The 14,700-nt window shown below is 41.5% G+C and overlaps 3 protein-coding genes across 5 annotated transcripts; 1 reads left to right on the top strand and 2 right to left on the bottom strand.

Moving 5' to 3' along the window:
* Window positions 1–560: 560 nt before the first annotated feature.
* LOC108040722 (Y+L amino acid transporter 2) lies at window positions 561–11,317 on the top strand. 3 transcript variants are annotated; one of them, XM_017118302.2, is made up of 10 exons: window positions 3,018–3,131; window positions 6,142–6,467; window positions 7,252–7,498; window positions 8,366–8,439; window positions 8,496–8,641; window positions 8,720–8,934; window positions 8,998–9,227; window positions 9,289–9,541; window positions 9,640–9,701; window positions 9,929–11,317. In XM_017118302.2, exons 2-10 carry the CDS (start codon window positions 6,177–6,179, stop codon window positions 9,929–9,931), a joined length of 1,521 nt encoding a protein of 506 aa, XP_016973791.1. In that variant the 5' UTR covers window positions 3,018–3,131; window positions 6,142–6,176; the 3' UTR covers window positions 9,932–11,317. The 3 variants fall into 3 exon arrangements, with proteins under 3 accessions (XP_016973790.1, XP_016973791.1, XP_016973789.1); XM_017118301.2 differs by lacking the exons at window positions 3,018–3,131; window positions 9,640–9,701 and adding an exon at window positions 561–764; XM_017118300.2 differs by lacking the exon at window positions 9,640–9,701.
* LOC108040723 lies at window positions 11,296–12,880 on the bottom strand. Its single transcript, XM_017118303.2, has one exon. It carries the CDS (start codon window positions 12,869–12,871, stop codon window positions 11,390–11,392), a length of 1,482 nt encoding a protein of 493 aa, XP_016973792.1. The 5' UTR covers window positions 12,872–12,880; the 3' UTR covers window positions 11,296–11,389.
* A 97-nt stretch (window positions 12,881–12,977) lies between these two features.
* Window positions 12,978–14,405, bottom strand: LOC108040724. Its single transcript, XM_017118304.2, has 2 exons — window positions 13,391–14,405; window positions 12,978–13,332 (listed from the first exon to the last, which is right to left on the bottom strand). The coding sequence occupies exons 1-2, from the start codon at window positions 14,315–14,317 to the stop codon at window positions 13,066–13,068; spliced, it is 1,194 nt and encodes a 397-aa protein (XP_016973793.1). The 5' UTR covers window positions 14,318–14,405; the 3' UTR covers window positions 12,978–13,065.
* Between the last annotated feature and the right edge of the window lie 295 nt (window positions 14,406–14,700).

The raw sequence follows: 14,700 nt of genomic DNA, 5'->3' as shown, positions 1-14,700 counted from the left end.
TGTTTGCATTTCGGTCGTTTCTATTTAAGCACGCATTTCATTAAACTTCCCAAAGCCTTGAAAGTTTTTTTTTTTAATTTAAATTCCCTTTGGTGTAATCGCTAGAAAGCTTTTTCAGGACATGCGCAGCAGGACTGCTGTGACCTTGAGTCCAACAATGCGAGTCCCAGAGAGCAGCAAACCAAAGCAAGTTGTGCCACGCCGAAAATTAATGCGCGGACAACCAAAGGCATTTGAATCGAGCAGACGGCTCGCACAAAAAAGGCCAGAGAAAAATTAAAGAAGCACAAGGGCCTGGCATAATTTAAAAGACCAAGCCCATGACCAAGCCATCAAGAACCCTTGATGATCGCCGGGGGTTGAGTCGGTTCCTCAGACTGCGAAATGTGTGATTTGCAGTCGCAAAAGGTACTCAAAAAACGTGGTCTGCCGAGGGCCAAGAGCTTCTTGTCGGGGAGTTTTCGGGGGGAACGAAATACTATACTCTGCTGATTGCTCTCTCGCTTTCTGGCGATGCTGTAACCACGAACTGCCTGTCAGTAGAACGCGAACTGTGGCCACGAAAACAAAACAGGTCTCACACATTATTTTCTCACAGCAAACAACGTAAATTGAAGGAAAAAAAAACATTTTAAATAATTTGTACCATTAAACTTCCTCCAAAAGTGTATAAAAATGCTTAGTACCAGCCTAATTTAACTAAAAGTGCTCAAAGGACAAAAGTAGTTCTTAAACTCGAACAAAAAATCAATTAATATTTGTGTGTAAGTAGTCCAGAATCCGTGACACTTTGTCTTTCCTTGCCCCTCGTCCCCTATTTTTAGCTAGCACGTCACAAATGGCAATCCCTGACGTCACAGCTGCCCACCCACACACACAGCTTCCGAAAGCTTTGCTAGACACTTTGGCGCCGCTTTTCATGGTTAATCGGATATTACTAATATATGGCGAAGAGTCTGATGCAATGCTACCGCGGGATTTGGTCAGAAACGTCACGAAACGTGAGATTGCCATTTCCCAACGACTTGCTCTTAAAATTCCAGCCACGTCGTTCGATACTTGGGATTAGAGTCGATCTCTAAATTAATGAGTGTCGTTATATGGTGGAAACATAATACCCCCAGCCCAGCTATTCAGAAAAGGAGTGTTCGCCCAACTTATTGGAAATTGGCACGCCGGTAGTCTCAGTTTCAAATGCCAAACGCACAGTTTTCGACCAGTTCAAGGCCAAAAGGTGTGATAAACCCTTGGCCTTGACGGCAGCCTGAAATTTATTGCCATTGGCGAGGGGCATCACAAAGTTGTACTTTAATGAATTCGCGTAAATTGTTAGCTGAGCCTGAAAGCCCAAGCAGATTTCAGAGATAAAGAATTAAGTACACAATTTTGTTAGGGAAAAATCTGCGAGAAAAAAATCAATTAATAATCGTTATTAGCATTCACTCTGAACTAAAGTTGAATATACTCAAAATTAAAAATTACCTAACATGATTGCTTTTGCCTGTGCAATGAATTGTATTTAATAAGTAAGTCAATTCGATGAGCTAAGATTTAGCAAATATAAGGCTTAGCAATTCAGATCACTAACAAGTTGAGGGAACTCTTAAAGTGCCACCTTACGACAAGATTAAAATAAATAGATGATCGCAAAATTAGATAAATTACCTTTTTACACGGCCGCTGGACGCACCGCCAATGGTCGTTAATTCTGGATTATATACACAAATTGCTAATAAAGGGGAGATCAAGCCACTCGGCGATGGTATTGACAGTCGAATCAGCTTTGTTTCTTTGGTCAATAAACTCGAATGGCCCGAAGCGAAATTTAGGTTTAAGTAATGCTGAAAGCAGCGATCATTCTCAGTAATACAAGTTATTTAAATAAATTCTACAGGGAAATTGCAGTCGCGTCGCCATTGTGCTTCAGTTGGCGACGAATTGCGGAGACAACTTTGAATTAAGTCATTTGTGTGGATGTGGTCTCCCCGGTGCGGATATATTCAATTATAGTTCTGGGCAAGTGGGCTGGAATAGATTTGAATATTCGCGCGAAAATCAGAGCGTCTTATATCTAATTTGCATGTCTAACGCAGCCCATGTACGTGTGAGCGCAGAAAGATACACGGCAACAATATATACTTTTGTATCTCAAGAAGGGTACCACTAGTTTCAAGTACCCAAAGATTGTTACCACATGGGTAAACAAACAGAAAGCCTTCAACTAAATTAGAGTTGCTCTTGAGCTTGCCGCTGTGTATCTGTTAGATAAAAGTCAGCGTGTACCATTTTCCGCCTGTCTGGCATACACAAGAAATGAGAACCATTTTTCGGCAACCACCAAATCGGTGTCGAAAGCACAAAAAAAAGGTACGACGACCACGATCACGGGAACAAACAAAACGCGGCATCAAAAACTTGTTTCGTTGAAATTACTAATTCAAAAAAACACTGAGTGCCGGTTAGAAACAAGCGAGCCTCTCGATCGAACATCCAACAGGTTCGAAGTAGCGCACACCAATCATTCCTGGCTTTTCAGAAATGTAGTATATATCTCGTATTATATTTCCACCCAAACCTTAAATATGGTTATTTACTCAAGTGTCATGTATATTTCTGTAATAATAAAATAATAATAATACTTAATAATCCCTTTAATAAAAAATACAAATTTATTTATTAAATAAATTGGTTGCTGGTGGAACTACCATAATATAAATAATAAGTTTATCTCATTTCGAAGTTTTTGGTAATTAAATTTGATAACTAGTTTTAAATACCTTAAACTCTTTGCTATGTCAAATGATGCTTTTAATAAAGAAGTTAGATTCCATAGATTCAAATGAAATGTTGTATAACATTGTCTTTTGTACAGTGAGAGCCCCAATATTTTGCCCTCTGCGTGATGTGTAGGAGATAACTAACAGCCGACCAGCCCCGAACCCGATTAACCTCTGGCCGAGATTTCCGGAGCGAAGATGCCTCGGAGCAAAATCGAGCAGCCGGTGGTTGTCAGTCTGCTCTATCCGCCGACTGCGTGCGGTTCTCGTTCTCCGGTGAAACTGGCTAGTGACTAGTATTTCAGCTAGAAAGGCCCTCTTTTTTACGCGAAAAGTGCTCGAGCTCTTAAGCAGGTAGCAAATCCTAATCGCCTCTTGAGTACTTAGTTCTCAGCGTTAGTCAAATAGCATACAATTCAAGCAGATTAAATATGTTTGCGATGCGTGCGCAACACTTGTGTTTTGTGATCAAGAGGAGGAAAAGAAACAATTAAAAAGGTGTTAATAAAATGGAAAAACAATCGTTAACACAGCAGCGGTGAAGCACAAATTTAAATTAAAACGCATCAGGCGATTTTGGCAACTCATAAAAACGCCATTAAAAGCTGCCCCCAACAATTTATGTGTGCAGATCGGTTGTACATGCCAAATACCCAGAATGTTAAAATCTTGTTTAAAATATATATTTAGATTTGGTTTTAATTAAACGACTTACTCGAACCTGCTGATAAACGGCATGCGACTCCGGTCCATTTCCTCTTGTTTTGATTTTTGTGAATCAAACGAAATTATTTATAAGTCCTGATTAGAACTAGTTGGTTAAGGTGTTTTGGTGATAATATAATCAGTACAGTGCAATCAATTCTGAAGCCGGAATTGAGAGTGGAATTTCGAAATCCGACTAGAAGAATATAGATTTGCTTGGAATATAAATTTCGTTCTGAGAATAAAAGCTTAGAAAACTTTAAAAAACCATGTAATTAGGGTAATAAAATGTAAAACATGTTTTCAATCTCATACAACTAATAATGTATTATTTTTTCTGTTGATGTTTTAAAGTTATTATCCAATTGTAATTGTTAAGCAGATGGCCCTGAGAACGCTATCAGTATTATTTTGCCAGCAAAAAATCTAATTTTTCCACAATTAGCTTCAATTAGTTGATAGCCTAAGCTAACTATGCATATATTAAGCACTTGCCTCGAAACCGATAGCGTACAGTGATTTATACGGACTATACAATAGCATTTCTGTTTACTAAACCAAAATTAATGGATTTTGTTAGTTCTTTTGCGGCGCTGTATTTTTGTTTACGCCTCAGGTGCGCACACGAACACCATTTTCGATGAATCAATAAAGTGGTTTATATCTTGATTTATGCATAAATTGGGTCAAGTAAATGGGTAGCTGCGGAGTGAAAGAGCTAATTGCCTTGATGTGAACTAATGACAATGCCTTTCGCACGTAAAAAAGAGACCTCCTGGAGGTAATGACTAAGTCATGATGCAAGTTGAATTGTGAATTCCGCAGATGTAATTTCGCATTATTTCCCGCTCGGATTTCACTCGAATTCCGCACTTTAGTGGAATAGTTGGTAAACCCCGATTAGCGATTTTTCATTAAAAATCCATGATCTGTTCGACTATTACTGGAGTAATTGGATCTTTTTCGACCGTTTTCACTCCGTTCGGCTTGGTTGGCCAACTGTTAAGCCAAGATTATCGGGGGCCAATTAGCAGTCGAGGGCCTCCGAGTTATAGTTCTGGTGCTCATTAGTTTGTTCACCTGTTTGTTTTGCTGGTGCCATTCTACCGGTTATTCCATAACTGAATCACACGCCTTCTTTTGTTTATTTTTCTCGCCTCTTGATGTTATGCTAATTTATGCAGAGCGTGGGTCCAGTACCGGCCTCTGCTTTCGCCTAGAGGAAGTTATCCCCTTCCACCCACCATATGGTATGCCAAAGTAAACAATTGGCGTGACCTAATCCCATAAGTGGGCGGGGTCCAGGGGAATCACTTCCCTGGCTTTGTGTCGAGTTCATAGGCCCACACGTGCCTTCCCCAGAGGCTTATCCATCAATCTTCAGGCTCCGTCACACGTTTACACCGAACGAATTGCGATAATATAACTGAGGGTTTAACGAACTTCATGCCGAATATTTTTAATGCGAAGCCATTGCTTCCTCATCGACGACTTTCTCAGATAATAAAGTCACGCCTGGTTGTAGAAAAAATCCAGACAGCAAAGCCCTCAATTTGTCTGCCAGTTTTACAGAAAAATATACATATATATATGTTTAATTTATATATATTTGTTTTTTTAATTTCTTCTGGCAGAACTCTATTCAAACGAACGTTTAAAACATTCAACTAAGATTCTCCACATTTCTCTCCGTGCAAATAATACATTAAAAGCTCTCGCCCGAAACACTGGTATACCAAAGTCAGGTAAAAGTAGAGCAAACTTTTTACTTCTGCTCTGCCAATGACCTTTAATTACCTTTCACTCAAAAAAATAAAGAAAACAAAGGCAAAAGAAAGGCAATCAAAGGCAAAAAGGGAGGGCCTTCTCACGAAATTCCTAAGCTGAGGTTATGAAATGCCAAGCAAACACTCGCGAAACATTAAATTGAGCTATCTGATAAAAACTAGACGAACATTGCTCAAGCAATAAACAGAATCACAATTTAGCACATAATCTAGAATTTAATATTTGAGATAGACTTCTCTCTTATCGCAATTAGCACACCATTTCTCAAAGTCAATGGCAGAGACGCCAATTCCACTCCCTAAACAAATTATAAATTAGCACCATTAAAAAAGTTAATCAACTTGTAGATATATGAATTGAGGGAAAATACGTTTTATTTACAGCAGATTGTTTAAATAATATACTAAGCTTAAAATATGGGATAAAAATAGGTTTGAAAGCAACTAAAAACGTGTAATTTATGGGTCTATAAAACCATACTGTAAACAATCTTACGTAATTAATCGATGTGAGATACTAGCTCAAAGGTATACAAAAAAGTAAATAGCTTAGAGGCTTTAATGGATGGAATTTTTTACCTGAAATAACAGTGAAAAATTATTAATAAATAAAAATTTAGCTGAACCACACATTTAGAAAATTCGATGAAAGTATATATATGTTTACTATTAATTTATGTCACAGAATGTGCTCTGTTTTAGTTAAACTACCCATGGTGAAGAATCGGAGAGCTACAATATATATTTAAGTGCTTCAACAAATGTGTAAAGGGAAAGCCAGCTAGCTTTTGCTATACTATTTTTAATGCAAAACATTATTTGTATATTTCTTATGGAACACCCTTAACTTTCCTCCTTTAATCAATTTTCAGGTAACTTTTAAAGTACGAAACGCAGTGCTGTCAGCATGGAAACGGAGTCGTTGAATAGGAAGAACTCGTCGCGGAAGAGTTCGATTGTGAATGGGAACGGAGATGCCTCCGCCAAGTTGACCAACGGAGATGCGGATGGAGGGGATGGAGGCGGCGGGGGAGAGGTGACCCTGAAGGCCAAGATGAGCCTGCTCAATGGCTGCACCGTCATCGTGGGTTCCATCATCGGATCGGGCATCTTTGTGTCGCCCACGGGAGTGCTGATGTACACGGGCAGTGTGAACCTGGCCCTCATCGTTTGGGTCATTTCCGGACTCTTCTCGATGGTGAGTGCAATACATATAAATAACCTGATATGCAAATGGGAATAGGGCACTCGATAGCCCAGACACCTGTTGCCGTTGCTCGAGGTGTAAATAACCTGCTGGTAAATAACAGCTGGCATGCGAAAGTGGAAGGAACGTGTGGGTGGAACTTAGAAAGGACTTTCTCATTCAATTACGAGTGCTGGCAGAGTGCCACTGGGTCGCTTAATGAAATTATTGGAATTCCTGCACCCAATTCTGGAACCACCAACCAAACAGCCCCCGCACACACACACACACCCGCTCAAGCACGCACACAAACATGACAAGTCCATGTCAAACGCACACGAAGCGGCTTCAGCTCAATAAAATTGCGTATACGCAGCAGTGTCACTGGCAGATGACAACGATTGCGCACTCCCACACACTTTATAGCCACCGATATACCTTAAAGAATATAAAAAAACAATATATTTCAAAAGAAATCCATCAATTTAATATTTTCTTTAAAGTCTTTGCACTTATGAACCCTAGACAAGATTTCAAATTGACTTACTTCTGAAAGCTTTTGTTTTGTTTTGTAGCTATCTCTGGATTAATTCTTAAGATGTGGCAGTCAATTCTCTGATAGATTGAATTTTTATTCGATTTTTGACTTAATAAGTAAATTGTTGAAAAAAAAATGTTCTGTTGCTTCCTGGAAAATATTTTTATTCATAAACAATAATATTAATTTATTAAAACCATTTTAGAAAACTTAAAACTTATAACCTAGTTAAAATTGGATCGTTATTGTATCTTCCAGGTGGGTGCCTATTGCTACGCGGAATTGGGAACGATGATTACCAAGTCGGGAGCTGACTACGCCTACATCATGGAGACCTTCGGACCCTTCATGGCCTTCATCCGCCTCTGGATCGAGTGCATGATCGTGAGGCCCTGTTCCCAGGCCATAGTGGCCCTCACGTTCAGTACCTACGTCCTGAAGCCCTTCTTCCCGGAGTGTTCTCCTCCGGAGGATTCCGCCCGCCTCCTCGCCGTCTGTTGCATACGTAAGTTTTGATCGGCTTTTAGTGTATGCATTATAACATATTAATGGGCGGAAGAACCTCCCCTGAACCGCAATCTATAGACTCGCGTACTTGACCTATAGATTAGAAGCCATTTGAATGCATCCCCCGAGTAGCGAGCAAATAAACACGCTGAAAGAGTTTGCCACATCAGGCTTATCAGTGTGCCAGAAAGGTTCGCAGGGGAGGAGTATGGGAGTGTTTTGTTTTGGGTTTTGCTTGGAAACCAATTCAGATTGTACTAAACCAATAATCAGGATAAGGATGAGGAAAAAAATTACCACATTTATAACTTATTATATTTATTATTCATACCTAATCACTTGTTTAATAATTAAGATGGTAAAACCAATTCAAAATTACTTTGTTTTTTTTTGACTTTAAAATCCTTATAATTTATGAATCAATCAATTAAACTTTATTGCTTCGTGTGAAATGGTCAACATTTAAATTGTATCTTAATGGCCTGCAAACTGATTACCTGAAAAGTGCTCATTACCACAATTATTTAATGGAAAATCACTTCCCGTTTAAGTGCATAGTTTCGAAACCCGAACCTACTTGTTGATAGTCGTTTCCCCCATTACTTATTTAATAGTATTAATACTGATTTAATTGTGCGGAATCAAGTGCGTTTGCCTGAGACAATAGCGGGGGCAATAAATAACGAGTTGTCACATTGTCACATGAAAGTCCTCGCGTTATTACATCACCCACATGGGTCGTTCGCATCTCTGGATTTTTATCTTCGGCGTGACTGCGAAGTCGTGATGGAGGCTCGAATGTGGGTTAGGCGGCCTTCTCAATATATAAATTTTCATTTTCCCATTTTGCCATTTTACTTTGCAGTCGTGCTGACCCTAATCAACTGCTGGGATGTTAAATGGGCGACCGCTGTGCAGGATATCTTTACGTATGCCAAAGTAAGTCGGATAGATTGGATTTGCTGGGGGAAAGGCTCACCATTTCTCTCTTTTAGCTGCTGGCCCTGTTTGTCATCATTGCCACTGGCATGTACCAACTTTCCCTGGGCAATGTGCAATACTTTACTTTTGAGAATACGGACACTAGGGTGACCTCCATCGCTCTGTCCTTCTACTCCGGTCTCTTTGCCTATAATGGATGGTAAGCGGATTACGCAGGACATGGAATTCCCCTGGCAGCACCCTTGCTAATTGGATTTGTTTGCTCTGCTGTTGACAGGAATTACTTGAACTTCATCATCGAGGAGCTGAAGGATCCGGTCAAGAACCTGCCCCGCGCCATCGCAATTAGCTGCACGCTGGTCACCGTGGTCTATGTCATGGCGAATGTGTCCTTCTACACCATTTTATCTCCGGATGAGGTCATGGGCTCCTCGGCGGTGGCAGTCACGTATGCGGAGCGAGCCTTTGGCGTGCTGGCCTGGACCATTCCAGGTGGGCTCCCCAAATACCTGTTTTAAAAAGGCAGTTACTCATGTTTGGTCTTGACTTTTTCAGTGTTTGTGGCCTTGTCCACTTTCGGAGCAGTCAATGGCATTCTGCTGACCTCCTCCCGACTGTTCTATGCCGGAGCCAACAATGGCCAGATGCCCGAGATCCTCACCATGATCCAGATCCAGAGATTCACTCCCACCCCCGCGGTCTTGGCCATGGCTCTGCTGTCCATGTTGTACCTCACAGTATCTGATATCTTTGCCCTGATTAACTATGTGGGCTTTGCCACTTGGGTGAGTTGAATGAAGTCCATTACAAGGCCACTAAATATGGATAACCATCCCCCCATTCCAGCTGAGCATCGGAGTGGCTGTGCTGTGCCTGCCCTGGTTGAGGTGGGCCCAACCCAACCTTCCTCGCCCCATCCGAGTGCCCATGGTGTTCCCCATTGTCTACCTGATCGCCACCATGTTCGTGACCGTTGTGCCCATGTACGCCAGTCCCGTGGAGACTGGATACGGCATTCTGATGATTCTGTCCAGCATACCCGTCTACCTGGTCTTCATCGCCTGGAAGAACAAGCCCATTTGGTTCCAGAAGACCATGGGTAAGTGGTTCCCCCAATGCAATCCTCTGAAAGGCTGCTTCTTCCTGTTGTTTTTCACTTATTCACGCTGTGAATCCCACCCATTTTTGATATTCTAGGCGGACTGACACAAGTTCTACAGAAAATGATGATGGTTGTGCGTCCCAAAGCGGCGTCAAAGGTTTTTAAGTTTGCTATTTTATCCTAGCTTTACTTTGGTTCTAACATTCGACTCACCTGCCTGCCTTTACTTCAGCACTGATTTCTGAAAAAATTAACACCTCCACTAATGAATCACCAGATCTGCAACCCCAAACTATTCTTTGCACCCCTAACTCTAGCTAGCTAGTAGATTATCCTCTTCAACGATGTCATACTAATCTCAGTTGTATTTTTCTTACCTTTCAGTAAGCCTCACACGATTCCTACAAAAGCTGCTCATGGTACTCGGCAAGCAGACGAAACCAGCTCAGGTGTAAAAAACAAACGAAGTTCTTTGGGAAAATAGCAGAGATTAGATTGAGAGTTAGCCAAGAGCAGAGAAAAGCATTTATAAGCACACATTTGATTGCATTATTGCATTATATAGAAAACGTAAACGCTTTTGTGTAGCCAACCAATGATATACATCAAACACACAGAAAAATTTCTGCCAGCTTCTGGGCGATATATACTATACATATATATTTTTTATATACACATGGTAAGTCTTGAGTTGAAGCGAAGCCCAGTGTCCAGTAGGTTTACGAAAAATACTAAATTAAAGCTCAGCTCTGGAATCGTACTTCAAAAAAGACTGTGAAACAAAAAGGGAAAATTACAAGGAAAACAAGTTTTCCAGTGCTGAGCGTTAATTTGGTTTTTCATTTTGGCATTTTTAATGAATGAGTCTTTTGGAATTTTCGAGTAATCTCAGACAGGTGGTTAAACAAAAATACAATTCCAAAACTGTGGAACCCCCCATAAAAACTACTATTATTTTTATAATTCTGTTCAATACAAATGAATGGTTGCAAGTCCAATTTATAAACATTTAGAAACAATGCTCTAGGCTTAGCTTTGAAGTAGAAAAGCTAGAAGAACGCGCTTGAACATACTCGACAGAAAGATCTACAGACCTAATGTTAATACCTAAAAATCATAAATATTTTAAAGCACATTTGATTATTTTCCATACATTTTAGGTGGCTAAGATTAAGTGGCACTGCAATTTTATTTCAGCTGTTTGTTTAAGTTAAAATTATGATTAGATGGCTCAGTTTGTCGGACATTTTGACGGCAAGGTTTCATTTGTGCACCGTAGCGGGACCTCCCTGTACAAATCCTGTTTGAATCTGGCTTACCTCCCAAATACAAAAACCATCGCCCAATGCACATATCCAACAAGAGAAACGATTTAAAGTTGTTGAACGATAACAGGAACATTGCCAACATACATATTAATATATTGAGATATACGCAAATTGTTGTCTAATTACGTATACCAATCGAATCGAATTGAATTGATCTAGCATTGATTTTGAACATTCATTAGTTGTTGTTGCTTTGAGTGTTTGGCACTAAGTGTTATTCTAAACAAAATATTATTGCCTATTTAGCATTCAACTATTTAACTGTTACACATAAATATGAAGCCGCAGCTGGGGAATCTGTTTAACTACTATGAAACATATTGTTGACAATAATAATGTATTTATATATAAATGTATATTATATTATATTATACGTATACCTTATAAAACCTCTGTCTTTCTGGAAATAAGAACGATGTGAAGTAAATTGACAAATGAATATTTATTCTTAGTTTTTCAATTGGGAAAAGGAGTTTCACTAGGCATCACAAGTCTTCCGTGACATTTAGTTAAACTACTAGTCCCCGAAAATGCTGGAATCTGGCGTATTGATGTACTGAATCAAACGAAGTCTAATGTTCTCGACTTCCCTTTGCTTAAGAGTCTTTTCCGCTTCGGAAAGTTCGTAGTTCTTAGTACTGATGTAGACCCTTAAAACGGAGGCGTAAGTGGTTTTCTCGGCTTCCAATTCGAGTTTCTTAAATTCCTTTTTCAGGACAAGGTATGTTTTCCTGGTGGAGTCCACTTCTACAGGTGTTCTTTGCGGCCTTGCTCCATCGCCACCACTTTCGTCGTTCTCATCGCTTAAATCCTGGTTAATGGTTCTGATTTCACTGCGCAGGTCCAAACTTTTCCTTTTGTACAGATCCACAAAGTGCTGCTCCATGGCGAGTTTTAGCTCAGCAAACTTGGAATCAATGCGACCATACCAGTAGGCCAAGCCATTGTACTCCGCGTCCGAAAGTTTGGTAGTGCGACGCCCATGGGCCTGAGAAATATCAGGTACTGAACCTACGGAACTGCGGTTGTCAGAGGTCCTATTTAATTTGAATAGGCTTATAGAAGTCTGAGAGACAGGCTTAGTCTCTGGTTTGGCCATTAATTTTCGGGCTTTCTTCAAGGACACGTAGGCCAGATCCGCCAGTTTTAAGATCTTGCGCCTGGCATCACTTAAGTCGGGCGCTACGGGCAACTCGAACATGACCACTGCAGGGAGGGGACTTTTGAAGTCAAAGGACTCTTTCAAGCAATCGCTCAAAAGGGTGCTCCCATTTGGCCTGCCCTTCGGCAAACTCCCGAAGAAGTCAACTAAATCAGGTCGGTTTTCACTGCCAAAGATGTGGAACACTGAGAGGTGAATCTTGTGCTGCAGGGCCATGCTATCCCGGTACACAAACTCGAAGTCTAGATAGTCGTCGCCCAGTCCACTACCTCGTAAGACGGTGAAATCGTTAATTAGCCACTGGTACAAGTCCCTGGTGCTGGAAACAGCCTTTCCGCAAGGTGTAATCCTTCGGCGATTGGGAACTGCTGTGGGTTCCACCAACATGTTCACCATTTCGAATTTCCGGACATCAAAGTAGTCCACATTCACTGCTTTAAGGCGGTAACGAAGAGCCACCATTAGTTTGTCCACTTCTGTGACCAACAGACGGGCCAGAAAGTTGGGATTGTGGTTCTTTTGGAGCAAGAGACGCAGCAGACTTCCATGACGATGGTGGCGAAACATCTGGGCCATAAAATCGCCCAACTCTGTTCGGATTTGGGGCTCAAGATCATGGCCAACGGCATCAAACTCCAAATGCCGGTAATAGCGAGGGGAGTCCCATGATTTCACGGGCTTAGCTGTGTTATTTTGCATCCTTAGCAACATGGACTTGTTGTCCAATATCCTGATATCATTCTCCAGCACTTGATCTTCCACACAGCAACGCCTTTTGGTATCTGTAAAAGACACCAGCACTAGATGGTTTTTCTTGGACGCCGGATGACTGTTCATGGTCCGGATTTTTCTTTCTTTTCTTGTTTTAGAGATGAATTTGGAAAACTATAATTTTGATATTCTAAAAGTAAGTTGTTTGAGTCAAGACAGTTGCCTCATATCGTTATTTGCGAGAACATTGTAATTTAAAATCAATACAGATAAGACACACTCTTAGTTTTACATAAACGAAATAAAAGGAGACAACATTCCTAGGCAGTCTTTTCCATCAGATTGTTAATGTGATCCAGACTCGCTTGCGAAACCCTTAGAAATTGGCCAAATTCGGTGTGGGCTGTCTGTTTCAGTAGTTCCTCGAACTGGGCCAACTGGTCATCGAATCTTTGCCTGTAGCTCTTCAGTTGCTCCACCTTCAGGATGTACTGCATCAGACTGGCGTGAACCAGCTGAAAGCGATCATGGATCTCCTGTTGTTGGACTTCCATCTGACCCAAGTGGTCAATGGAACTAGGGGACGACTGGGAGCACAATAGAAATAAGTAAGAGCATGAAGGGTAATCCTCAAAAGCTACTCACCAAGATCTCCGGCTGATGGTGGTTCTGCCGACCGACCAAATGTGCCAGGCTGAGCAGCTGTGCATTGAGGCTATCCACCTGGGAGTCAGTAGCCACCACATGGACCAGTACGGGCATGTAAAGATGATGTCCGCGACTCCCCTTGGAGATGTGCAGCATGAAAGATACGAGTTCAGTGGCCACCACCGGGGAGGTCATCTGGTCATCCCGAAAATACCAACGCAGTCCCAGGGAGGAGCTCTCACTTAGCTCCACCATGGCCACTAGAAGGACATGCAGACGCACACTAAACTGGATGTGCCTCTGCTGCGAGGACACCACGTACTCCACCTCCAGGGCTTCGTGACCCGGTCCTGTGCTGAGGCCTGCCCGCATTCTGTACTGATTTAGGAGCCACAACATGAGGCCATGGATGTCGCTGAAGGAGCGCTCCGTTGGCAGCCTGTTTCCACTGCCGCTCCTGCCATCTTCCTCCTCCAGAAGTTTCCGGAACCGCACTATGCCGTGATCCAGGTGGAGACCCTCGCGCTGGAGCTTCAATCTCACCTGAATCACCAGGGTGTCCAGGAGGAACATCAGGTGGCACTCACGATTCACACGCAGATGCATCAGGAAGCCATCACGCCTTCCTACGAAAAGGTAGGTGAGCAGGGTGGCTATCTCATCGCCACTTTCATGTGTGCCCAGCACATCGAAGTGAAACCTTTGGGCCAGGAGAAGGTGGGGATTGGAGGCGTTTTGGCAGTAGACCAGCCGCAGGCTGTGCTCGTCCAGAACGCTCACCTGGCCGCCATATTGAAAGGTCTCCGGTGACTGTTGTTCCCTTCCGGATTTTGGAGCTCCTGGTCGGTGTTCTCCTGCAGATTCCGCTGCATTTCCAAAGGATTTGGTATCACTCAACTGCACCACCACTCGGATCTGCTCCATTCTTTCAATTGTAAGTAATTTAACACGAAAACAAGGTATTTGTGGATACAAAACAAGAAAAGCATGACAAGGCCAATTCACCGTTGTAGTCGAGCTTTAATGAGCAGCATATTGAAAATCAAACAAATCCAACAAGTTGATTTGCGAATCATTCCCGCAAAGGGTAGGTGGTCTACTCATGTGACGAACCAAATTAAAGATTTGCGCTTCTCAATTAAAAAACATAATAATATTTATTTATTATATTTATTTTATTAAATTTTTTTTGTTTTAACAGACAAATTTAGTCATTCTAATAATTTAATTATATAGCTGCGATAGAAACGATCCAAAAATTTGTTGAAAACTCGACATAGCTTAATTGTTTTTAAACAAAAACGCAT

The sequence above is a fragment of the Drosophila rhopaloa genome, unplaced genomic scaffold (assembly GCF_018152115.1).
Source record: "Drosophila rhopaloa isolate 14029-0021.01 unplaced genomic scaffold, ASM1815211v1 contig_167, whole genome shotgun sequence".
NCBI lineage: Eukaryota > Metazoa > Arthropoda > Insecta > Diptera > Drosophilidae > Drosophila > Drosophila rhopaloa.
This window is presented reverse-complemented; position numbering and strand designations above follow the sequence as displayed.

Bases quoted from the DNA above. Each gene is read 5' to 3' on its own strand.
- LOC108040722 (XM_017118301.2), top strand. From the start codon at position 6,177: ATGGAAACGGAGTCGTTGAATAGGAAGAACTCGTCGCGGAAGAGTTCG. The intron at 9,228-9,288 runs GTGAGTTGAATG...CCCCCATTCCAG, and splicing joins ATGTGGGCTTTGCCACTTGG to CTGAGCATCGGAGTGGCTGT. The intron at 9,542-9,928 runs GTAAGTGGTTCC...CTTACCTTTCAG, and splicing joins TTGGTTCCAGAAGACCATGG to TAAGCCTCACACGATTCCTA.
- LOC108040723 (XM_017118303.2), bottom strand. From the start codon at position 12,871: ATGAACAGTCATCCGGCGTCCAAGAAAAACCATCTAGTGCTGGTGTCT.
- LOC108040724 (XM_017118304.2), bottom strand. From the start codon at position 14,317: ATGGAGCAGATCCGAGTGGTGGTGCAGTTGAGTGATACCAAATCCTTT. The intron at 13,333-13,390 runs GTGAGTAGCTTT...TTGTGCTCCCAG, and splicing joins ACCATCAGCCGGAGATCTTG to TCGTCCCCTAGTTCCATTGA.